Raw genomic sequence first — 11,883 nt, 5'->3', positions numbered from 1 at the left:
GGCATATAGTAAATCACCCACAAATGCTTGTTGAATATATGAATGAAAAGTCTCCAAATTTGCTTTGCCTAGCAGCTGGGGAGGAGCAGGCCTAATGCAATCTGAACCTCGGCACGGATTCATCATCCTAAGGCATTTACCTTCAGAATCAAGAGGGAAGAGTACAAAGGACTAGAAATTAGAGTGAGATGGGGAAATGCACTGGAAGAGACTTGAGTGGGAGCCAGTCTCCAGTAGGGCCATGGGAGCAGTGAGGAGGCATCACTCTAATGGCTTGGTTAGGTTCTGGGTATCTGCCCTGGTAGAGCTGAGAGGCTCATGAGAGTGGGGACAGGGAGAAGGTGACATCTAGGAAACTAGCTCTTTTATTCTTAGTTCAGATGATAGCACCTGGGATGGATAATCACTCTTAGCTTGGAGAATGGGAAGTTATAGCCCTCATTTACAGCTTTTCCCCTCCACCAGGATCATGTGCCATCCTGACAGGACACTTTCCAGGTGACAAGAGTATGAACTATGAAGGAGGGAGGGCCCCCAGGTCTCTCAGGGGGTAGTTTTCTTTCCTGTGATTCCTCTACACTACCAGGTGGGGCAAATGTAGGTTTACAGTTGTTCATATGGAAAATAAGACAATAATTAATAAATACTAAATGCAAGAACAAACTCTGTGTTTCACATACTCACAACTGTAAATCTATTTTTGCCCCAATCTGTATATATCCAATGACAAATCTGGAGTTTAGTCAATTTCTGGGAGTAGATATAGGCACAAAAGGAGCATAGTTATAGCCTTGTTGGGGCACTTTGGAAGTGTTGCTGTGGAAGAAGCCAGGCCATCTCCCTCCTTCAGCCATGGAGGGGAGGAGCTGATCAATGAGAACAGGAGCAACAGCATCTTCTCTGAAAGACTAATCAGGTTTGAAGTGGTGTGTGCTTTCTTTTTCTAGGCTTTTCAAGGCTTTTCTAGGCTTACTTCTAGGTGAAGTAAGGTGGAGCAGGCCAAGTGACCACCAATTTCTGCCTGGGCCTATTGATTCTCAAGATAAGAATTTCTCCATTACCTCCTTCCCCTCACATAGAAAGGTCTGCGTGGCGAGGGTGTTGCAAGAACCACATTCTTATGCCATTGAGAGTCAGCATGACAAATTCACCAAGAGAAAAACCTTGGCTCTCTGAATGGAGGAAGTGGCTTTGCAGAGGTGGGGACTGGCATTAAGCAGAAACGGTGTCCTCTTCCTCTAATATCCAAGAACATGAATATGACCTCACCATGCCTGGAATTTGTGATTAGGTAACTACTTCCTAAAATAGTATGCATCCCTCCAACCCTACTTTTTGTAGAACTTCATTTTTTGATAGCTCCCTTTTTTTCTTTTGGTATAAATGCAAATGCCAAGCACCAGTCTCACCTAAAACACATTAGCTAAGAGCCCATCCATCAACTGCTTTGTAGTTTCAGACAACTGCAAACTGTTGGAGATGGGGGTGAGGATCAGAGCTTGGGGATAAAGTGGAGATTGGGTATTGATGAAAGTACTAGAAAGGTAAGGAAATGACAGAACATGATTTTGAGAGGAGGAGTTTGACATACAAATGCACTTGAGTTCATGGTGTGCTCCCTGGTCATCCTAATAAAGCCAATGTTATTCTCAAATTGCTGATATTTCAATATTAAAGTAGTTGGGGAGGAATGCAGGTAGAGACTAAAGGAGGAAAAACAAAGCTTTGCCACTCACTTTGAGTTTCCCAGGTCACCCTGCCTCCCAGCCCGGTAATCTGGTGCCCCATGAAGACTGTACTGTAGGCAAAAGTTCTGCCCTGCAAGGTTCCCTGTCCCTGGAGAGGAACTGAGCATAGTTATTCACATAGTTTTCCTCACATAGGTACTTGAGGGCTGTCAGCTTTTGGAGGGCAAAGTTTTAAAGACTGTTTCTACTTAGAATACAAGTCATAAGTCTAAGAGTTTAGATGACTTCTCTTTGTTCTTTTATGATTTAACATGGATACCAGAAGACTTCTGAAATTTTATCTCCAACTGGACATAATGCTTATGCTGCTTCTGCACCTGTTGGACAGTCATTACCCAGAAGGTGGAGCATGTCCAGTGTCATCTCATTTTCATTCTTTACGCCAGGCATGACAGTTCCTTATAGGAGCTATCATTGCCCACTTACCTTTGATGATTTATGGCCCCTCTCCACCCTCAGTTTGGAAACCACAAGTATGTTCTATAATGTTGTAGTGATTTATTAAATAAATGTGTGTTAACACATTGAGTTATTAAGTACTTATTTACTAATATTTGTGAAGTGATGGAAGCATAGACAATCAAAGATGAGAGAATATAACTTTGGCCCAAAGCAATTGGTTATTTCAGCACATAGAGCCATGAGAGTTCTCAACTTCCAGAGCTAATGTCTTGTACACTTGGCTGTGTTGTCACATTTTTCTGATAGATCATTTCCTCGGAGCTATTGGGATGCTTACTTAGGTTACACTTCTATCCTACACATGGCTCAGGCATCCATTCTCCCAGAGTTTCCCATGGATTCAGATTATGTTGACAGGCAGTGGACTCTCTCTGCTCTCCTTCCACTCCCTTTGCCCTATCTCACCTGACTCCACACCTGGCTGGTCACAACTCTACTTCTCTAAGGACAGAAGGCAATTGCACCTCAGCTTAGCCATTGCGTTGGAAGAGAAGGTTGGCTGTTCTTTTCTTTTCTTTTTTTTTTAATTTTAAATCAACTGTGAAATTCTATAATATGTCATCTGTATATTGTGTTGTGTGTTCATCACCCAAAGTCCAGCCTTCTTGCATCATTGATTATTCCCCCTTTACCCCCTATACCTCTCCCCATCCCCATTTCTCTCTGGTCATTGATATATTGTCTGTGTCTATGAGGGTTGTTGTTGTTTTTCTTGCTTAATCCCTTCACCTTTGTCACTCAGTCCATCAACCCCCTTCCCTTCTAACAGCTATGAATCTGTTTCTATTTTTTTGTTGTTGTTCATTAGATTCAAAAGGTAAGTGAAATCATATGATATTCATCTTTCTCTAATTGGCTTATTTCACTTAACATAATACTCTCCAGTTCCATCCGTGCTGTCACAAGAGGTACAATTTCCTTATTTTTCATAGCTAAGTAATATTCCATTGTGCAAATGTACCAATGCTTTACTATTCATTCACCTACTGATGGGCATTTGGGCTGCTTCCAAATCTTGAGTATTGTAAATAATACTGCAATGAACATAGAGTTGCATATCTTCTTTTAAATCAGTGTTTCAGGCTTCTTCAGATATAGTTCCAGAAGTGGAACCTTTGGGTCATAAGGCAGTTCCATTTTTAATTTTTTGGGTTAACTCCATACTGCTTTCCACAGCTACTGCACCCATCTGCATTCCCACCAAAAGTGCACAAGGGTCGCCTTTTCTCCACATCCTTGCCAACACTTTTTGTTTGTTGATTTGATGATAGCCATTCTGACAGGTGTGAGGTGATGTCTCATTATGGTTTTAATTTGCATTTCTCTGATGATCAATGACATTGAGCATCTTTTCAAATGTCTATTGGCCATCTGTATGTCCTCTTTGGATAAGTGTCTATTCAGGTCCTTTGCCTATTTTTTAATTGGACTGGTTGTATTTTTTTGTCGTTGAGTTTTATAAGTTCTTTATAAATTTTGGATGTCGACCCTTTATTAGAACAATCATTGGCGAGTATGTTCTACCATTCAGTGGGTTGTCTTTTCATCTTGTTGATGACGTTCTTTGCTGTGCAAAAACTTTTTAGTTTGATGTAGTCCCATTTGTTTATCTCTTTTGTTTCCCTCTGGTTTAAGCCACTTAGCCTGTAGTATTTTGTTATGGCAGACCAAGCTAAGTGATGCAGTAAGTAACCGGGAAGCCTAAAACAGGAGCAGCCATTTTTATCCCCTGAAGAAATCCAGCCTGAGGACAGAGCCTTCTGGAGAAGGGCAGACCTCCTGACAGGCTTCCACAGTGAATTCAGCCACCGTAGAGGAGCTCAAGCAGTGGCTCAAAGAGGAGAAGCAGTAGCAGCTCTGTAAGGAGCACCACCAGGAATACTTGAAGATGCTGTCTCTAGTACTTTACATCTAGCTGCATTGGGCCTCTAACGAGGAGCTTTCCTTTATAGCCTGTACTACCAGGATGCACAGAAACATGAGTAGCCCTGATGAAACCTTGGTTAACTTCTCAGCCCTGTAGCCTCTGAGACGGCAAGGTTTGGTGAGAAGAAAGTTGGGACACGTCCTGTGGGATGGAACCTGGAACTCTGTGCACCTGGCTGATCACAACTCTACTTCTCTAAAGACAGAAGGCATTTGCACCTCAGCTTAGCCATTGTGTTGGAAGAGAAGGTTGGCTGTTCTTGAGAGGATATTATTAATGAATTTGTAATGTGTTATTGCTTTTAGTGCCACGTTCACAAGAGGGAAATGCTTGGATGGAGCTATTCCTGGGGTCTGCGACATTAGCCAGATGTGGTGCCTCTCTTCCTTGACCCAGACACCTGAGTGCTCAGAAGAGAAAAGTAGCTCCAACAATGCTGGACATGGGCAGAGGCAGTTGCTGTCCACTTTTATCAAATAACATCTACTATCACTAGAGATTTGTTCCTTTTGTATCACAAGATGTTTAAAAAATTACTTTTTAAATTGTAAAATATACATAATATAAAATTTACCTACTAATGTTTTTTGCAGTGTACAGTTCAGTGGCATTAGTAAATATGTTCCCATTGTTTTGTAACCATCACCAATGCTCCTTATATTTCTACTGCATCCACCATTCTTCTCAGAACAGTGACTTTTGTAGAAAAGGCAGAGGAGGAAATGTCCAGGCCTCTCTCTCCCATCTGAACACATTCAGGAAAATATAGGAGGAACCTCAGCTTCGTCATGGTGGTCTGGGGCAGATAATGAGTTGGGACAGGCTGTGGGAGGAGGTGAGCCTGGCTCTCGAATAGCTATGTCTTCTGGAGGTGCACACTGTCAGGTCTGTAGGAACATTTTCAGTAGGGAAGCTTGAAGCAGGGAGCTGCCTTGGAAGTGCTGACTGTCAGGGAAGGACTTGGAAGTGAGATGGATCTGCCCTGGGTATCTTCTGGAAACTGAGTTCTGAGACTGGGTGGTGCTCTCGAACTCTCAGTACACGTCACAGAGAGTAAGGGCTGGATGGAGATTCTTTCACCCACTATCCTCCCCAGCTCCACCATCAAGTATTCTTTCCATTTGCTAATGCAAACATTTAATAATGAGACTACTATCCCCCAAAACATGAAACTAATAAAATTCTTATGGTTAGGTGGTAGCAAATAGAGAGAGAATGACTGAGTATTGTCCAAGATGTATTGTAGATTAAAATTTTGTTGATAAATGGCATGCTCTGAATATTAGGCAAACAACCTTCTGATAAGAAATTCCTATAAAATAATGGTCTACTATACCAAAGCATTTCTGTTTGTAGCCAGACTTGATATGTGTTCAGTGAAAATTCCATTTAGAGCATGAAAACCACAAAGTTCACATCTTAAGGACTGGTTAGCATTTTTATTGATGTAGAACTTCCCACCTGATTCTGAGCTATCCGACCAGGGCTATTTTTTTTTTTTTTTTTTTTTTTACAGTTATTTAGATCTCTGATCCACCTGAGACTTATTTTGGATTATGATATGAAGAACAGATTTAATTTTATCCCCCTCCACAAACTATCTAGTTCTTTTAACACCATGTATTAAAAGTTCATTGTTCCCAGTAATTTGAGATGCCACCTTTGCTACATATTAAAGTGAACTTTGCATGGAATTTCAATTATTTCCCTTTGGTCAGCCTGTGCTACACACACCAGTGGCACAGAGTTTTATTTAGTTTTAATATCTGGTAGGGGGAGTCTGTGGTAGGGTGGAGAGCAGAGAGCCTTGCTCTGGCGAGACAGGTGGCCTGTGTGAGGAAGGGAGATGGTGAATGGATGGCTTTGAGGAAGGAAGTAGCTCATCCAGTTCCCAAGGATAGATTGTGGGAGGTTCATTTGTCCTGGCGAAAGGACTCCATTTTCCTGGAGGAGCTCAGACTCAGTCCTGGATACACGTGTTTTGTGCAGAATGATGAGAAATTGGCTATTTGCACTCTAGACATAAACATTTAATAAGGCTCTGACAACCAGCCCTGTTCCAGAAAAGAAGAGTCAGTCACAGGAAGGGTGGGGGTTGTCTCTTTTGATCCCTCACTGTTTGAAGCGTCTCATTGTTCTCCTGATCCAGGGCAGGAAGCTGGAAATCCTAGTGAATACTGCTGGAGGAGTTCCGACGTTATTTCCATAGGAGACGATGCCCTCAGCCACATTGTTACACACAAGGGGGCCTCCGGAGTCCCCCTGTGGGCAGAGAGAAAGGTACACCAAGCCAGACTTCTTAAGGTCCAGCCGGCTGTGTGGAATGGGAGGGTGGTGGGGGTGCAGAAGTCAAGCTCCTGCATCTTTCATTGGTTAGGCTTCAACCCTGGCTGTGGTTACTGTCTCTAACTCAACCCAAGTCAAGGTAACTACCTTTTCCATGAAAACATTGCATATGTATGTTGTATGTTGGGTGCTCCTCCCCTCCCCTCAGAGACTGAATTGGTGGGAAAAAGCCCCCACTTTACTCTGGTCTGGCCCCCAGACTGAAGCCATGGGGATGTAATCTGTTCCCACTGCCCAGTTCTGCCCAGGGCCCTCTGTCTCAGGTAGTGTTGGAAGATGCCCAAGTTATTACCTGGAAGGCACTCTTCCCTTCTCTCTGGTCCCCTACACAAATCTGCGTTTGGCTGTTGTAGGTATTAAAGCGATTGCTGCACACCCGATCTCTCTGCACTCTCAGCTCCACATCCCGGAGTGTGTCTGTTCCCCTGTTTCGGCTGACACGGCCCCAGCCAGCCACAGTGCACTGGAACCCAGGTCTCAACCTGGCCTGGGACTGAGGCAGAGCCACTGGCCTCACGAACTGATTCCGTCTGGCTCTGTTTTCCAGCTGGCAGGAAGAGAGCAGGCACTCAGGGAACGTCTATGCAGTGCTCAGCCCACCACCCCATGGGTCTCTGCCCTTGCTTCCTTCTCCTTGGTCCCAGGACAAGGTGAAACCCTGATGTTGGGAGGGAGCCAGCTCAAGTGGAGAACCAGAGGGTCAGGTAGGTGGTACCTGCAGTAACATGATGTCATTTTGGATGTTCTGCTGGTTATATCCAGGGTGGCGGATGGCTCTGAGCACAGACACACGCTGCTGGGTCCTTTCCTGCCTGCTGATGTTGTGGGCCCCCAGGGTGACCGTGATAGTGCTGCAAAGGAATGTGGTCTAGAGGTAGGTATGAGCTGCATGGGCTAAAGTCTACCGACTCTGCAGGGCGAGTGTAGAGCCCAGCGCAATGAGACAGCAGCTGAGGGAAATGAGGGGACAGGAGGGCTCTGGGGCAGAGATCTCTGTGCCCTCTGCTTCTCAGAAGGCTTCAGCTGGGGATGGTGAGGGGACACAGTGACCCTAATGATAAATTAATAAATAGGATAAATTAATAAAAAAGCTTAAATTCATATTTTGAGCTCCAGTGCGTGATTTTTGTTTCCTCCTTCTGTCTTTGAGGATTTACACTGGTCTGTTCCCTGCCCCCAGGACCTACCCAGGTTCTAATCACACCTTCATTGTCAGAAACTGCTGTCAGCTGAATGCTGTGCTGAATGTTTCAGACCTGCCTTGCTGGCGGCCTGAGAGCTCCTTGGTGCCTCACCTTCCCAGGCAGTGACCTGCTGTCATCACAAAGTCTTCTCGCACCAGGAACCCTCCACAAGCACCTCGTCCCCTTGGTGTTTGGATCAGAAGATATGCCATGTAGGGGTGGGAGTGGGGCCTGGCCTCACGGCCTCCGATAATCTCCGCTGGAAGGAAGTATTCAGCAGTTATTACTGCGTGCATTGAACTCACAGTCTGGTGAATCCAGAAAAGCGAGAAGATAAGGAGGCTACAGAGATAATGCAGGGAGAGGAGGATTTGGTGTTTAAAATTGGGGTCTACAAGGTGCCACATCATGAGAGAGGGCTCCAGGGTTCTGCAGAAAACACTGCTGGTTTCCTACTCCAGACCTCAGCTCCCCACACCTCCCCAAAAGGAGAATAACCCTTGCTCTGGGCAAGACCAGCTTAAGCCTCTCACAATGTGTAGAGATCTCTGCTGTTGGGATCCAGAGCCTTCTGGAGTTGCTTCTGCCTAAAGTTTGCTGGTACATTCTTTTTCAAGGAGCTTCCTTGATCCCTGTGAGTCCAGCTCATGACTGTTTCATGGGCAGCATGAACTGTTTTTTTAAGAATCTATATACATGATCTGATGGGACAGTTATTGCTGTATTCTTGTCTTCTAGGCTTTGATACATGGGCTGCAGAATGAATTCAAAGAGCAGAGTTACAGAGCACATACTACATGCTAGGGGTAATTCCAGGAGTTTCATGTAGACTAATGCAACTATCATAGCAACTCTATGAGGTAGACATTGCTATTATTCCTAAATACAGATGAGGAACCTGAGTACTCTGAATTCAAATAACGTGACTAGGCAGTGTGAGTCTAGAGTCTACAGGATGGCATTGGGCCTCTGAAGGTTTGGATAGTCACTCACCTGCTCCAGCCCCAGTGGGTAGGAGAAAGGCCACCAGGATCAGGAGGAGCTGCATCTTCCAGGGAAGGCTGCCCAGTCAGTTGCTGATGATGCTTCCTCCTGCCAGACTTTTAGCCCCTGAGAGAGGAAGGAAGGGTAGGGTGGGAACTAGAGGGTCACAGTCCCATTCTTCTGCGGGTGTGACAGGTTTCATCACCCTGGCTGGCCAGGAGGCTTGCCTACCAACTGCCTGTGCCCTGGGAGAAGAGAGGGTAATCTAAGCCAACACTGAGTCTCCCACAGCTGTTGAGTCAGTGCTGTCAGTGGAAATGGGAACCAGGGCACAAAGAGAGGAGCTTTGGGCCTGGTGCTTCAGAAGCCCAAACCCACCCAAGTCAACAGTATCTAAATAAGGCATGAAAGCTGCTAGCTACCCACAGCTTCCATTTTCAGTTGCTCTGAGATCAAAGCCTGCCTGTCCTCACTGTTTTGGACCCTGGCTGCTTGTTGAACCCCTGGCTGCTCCCACCTCTTTCTAGAAGCTGCCAAGGCAGATCGAGTAGCTCTCTCTCCTGAATGGGTGAAAAACATTGACAGAGAAGGAAAATGGAAGAACAAGGTTGTGCCACTGATGGTAACTTTCTTAGGCCACCTGAACCCAAAGAAATTCTCAGTAATAATTATGACACAGGTGAAGACTTCTATTTGCCTATTTCCTATCAGGATGAAGGCCTTTGTGTCTCAGAATGTTCCTGCATGCAGAAAAGACCTAGTGAGTTGATTTTGTTGAGAGCTGTCATAGCCTGGCTGAAAAACATATTAAGATCCTATTTCATCCAGGATTTAAGAGAGCTATCAACCAGTCCTGATTCTCTGCCCAGGGTGGGGTAGGGCAAGCAGGTTTAAGAAGGAGGTACATCCTTGCTGCGCTACCTATAACACGTAGATCCAAAGAACTGCAACCACTCACCCAACATTGAGAGTAAGACGTGGCAAAGTACTACAGGGTAACACAACGGCTCATGATATGCACTTAAAACTAGTTTGACTAATGTCTGTATACACAGAAAAACACTATAACTCAGTATAATTTTTGTAAAAATATCATAATTGTAATTAACACTGTTCTCAATCTTCTGAAAATTTAGGCACCTCTCCTTTTATAAAACTATACAGAAGTTTTCATTTATTTTCAGAAATGTAAAGAATTAAATTCCTTCTCTAATACATGTTCTATGATGGCAACATCATGATATATATATATTTACACATCTGAAAAGAAATGTGCAAAAATAAGGAGAAAAAATAGTAGTATTAGTGCCTTAGCAATAAATAAAATAATTTTTATTTATTGTTACTTAAAGTTTTTTAAAACTTAATTTTGTTGCAAAAACATTAGTCTAATTTAAACATAGAAAGATAAAGAACAGCCTGCATATGGGGAAAATGGGAGTAAAGACTGTGCACCCAATAATCTGAATAGAGATATGGAGAGGTGATCTCACTAAGAGTGTCCTGGGATTGCATGACAACCTTCTCACTATAAACAATCAAAAACAGACCTGTTTAAAATGTCTAACCTTCAAAGCTTTAAAGAACTGCCAAGGTCAAAACTGGAGGCATAATGGTAGTCTAGTTAGGTAGCTCTTTCTTTTAGGGCATTTACTGAACCCATAATATTTGAACCTCTGGTTTGATGGCCATGTAAAGTTAAGGGAGAAGAAAACAAAACCAAATTCACCTAAGATCCAATCAGGGGCTCTCCCAGCAGGAAGCTGGGACCTGAAAAGTCTGCACCCTCAAAGTAACAAAGAAGAGTAAGGGGCTAGTGCTTGCAAGTAATTCATGAAAGATTGGAATTAGTTGAACTTCTCTGGGAAGCTCAGACCTTAAGTTGCATTATTGTGATTATGGATGTTTCCCAAAGTAGCTGGCAGGATCGAATGCAAATCTAGAGGAAATTCACTTAGTTCCAGATTTGAATCATACCTAAAAATTATTTTTTCATAATAATGGCAAGTATATAGTTAATAATATCAAAAAGCAAACAAAGAAGTAAGGCACCCTGACTAAGAAACCATGACAATGAGTACAGCAAAATAAACCTTTAATTATTGGGATAATATTATGAAAATAATCTGTTACAGATTAAAAAACAAGTATGTTGTTATAAAAGTAAACTTAAAAAGAGCTGCAGGTAACAAGAAATTTTAAACAGAGACATGCTAATTGAAAAAGAATTAAATATAACGCGAAATATGTAATAAGCAAAATTAAAGTCACAGTGGATAAAGTTAATAAGGATTAGACAAAGATGAAAAGAGAATTTGTAATGTGCAGTAGCTCAGAAAAAGGTGTCAAGAATGGAGCACAGAGAGGCATAAAGACAAAAATATAGAAAGTAATATAATTAGACAGTTGAACATTTGTTAAAAAGGAATTCTGGAAGAAAAAAGAGAGAATAGGAAAAGGGGCAATGGATAGTAGCTGAGATTTTTTTCAAACCTAATGAACAATAACCATAGTTGCATGGTTCAGCCATTTGGAGCATTGTCTTATACATCAAAATGTTGCAGGTGCAATCCCTAGTGAGGGCACATACTTGCTTGAGGGTTTGGTCTCCAATCATAGTCATAGTGCGATGTTTCTCTCTCACATCTACATTTCTCTCTCTCTCTCAAAATCAAAAAACATATCCTCAGATAAGTATTAATTAAAAAAAAAACAACAACAACAACCCAATGGACAACTTCCAATTGATGGTTAGAGAAGGTTAATAAAATGAAAATTAAGAAATAAAAAATATATACTTAGAAAACAATGTCATAAAGAAATGGCAGAAGTCTTAAGAAAGAGAAATTACTAGAGAAGGATAGATGACTTTCAACTGAATAGTGATTAAAGGCTGAATTCTCAGTAGCAGCAATGAGTGAATGATATCTAGGAAGAAACAACTTCATAGTCATTTGAATTTTCTAGGCACATTTGATAAATTGATTGATAATGATGTAGAAGTTACAAATAGCTGATGAAAAAATTAGTATATATAGGACACTTTGCCAAACAAGGGCAGATTACACCCTTTACAATCACATGTAGAATATTTACAAAATAATGACCACAGGTTAGGTCTTAAAAAATGTTTAAAGGATTGAAATTTTACATCATTTGTGATCCAACAATACAGTTAAGCTAGAAACTCATAACCAAAATATGAGCAGAAAATTCCTATATTTTTAAAAAT

The 11,883-nt window shown here is 42.4% G+C and overlaps 1 protein-coding gene across 1 annotated transcript; it reads right to left on the bottom strand.

The window, feature by feature from the left end:
- Positions 1-6,145: 6,145 nt before the first annotated feature.
- Positions 6,146-8,758, bottom strand: LOC150015997 (cathepsin G-like). Its single transcript, XM_090271875.1, has 5 exons — positions 8,661-8,758; positions 7,779-7,926; positions 7,199-7,334; positions 6,776-7,030; positions 6,146-6,399 (listed from the first exon to the last, which is right to left on the bottom strand). The coding sequence occupies exons 1-5, from the start codon at positions 8,713-8,715 to the stop codon at positions 6,250-6,252; spliced, it is 744 nt and encodes a 247-aa protein (XP_090128001.1). The 5' UTR covers positions 8,716-8,758; the 3' UTR covers positions 6,146-6,249.
- Positions 8,759-11,883: the final 3,125 nt, after the last annotated feature.

The sequence above is a fragment of the Furipterus horrens genome, unplaced genomic scaffold (assembly GCF_987537825.1).
Source record: "Furipterus horrens unplaced genomic scaffold, mFurHor1.1.pri manual_scaffold_3, whole genome shotgun sequence".
Taxonomy (NCBI): Eukaryota; Metazoa; Chordata; class Mammalia; order Chiroptera; family Furipteridae; genus Furipterus; species Furipterus horrens.
This window is presented reverse-complemented; position numbering and strand designations above follow the sequence as displayed.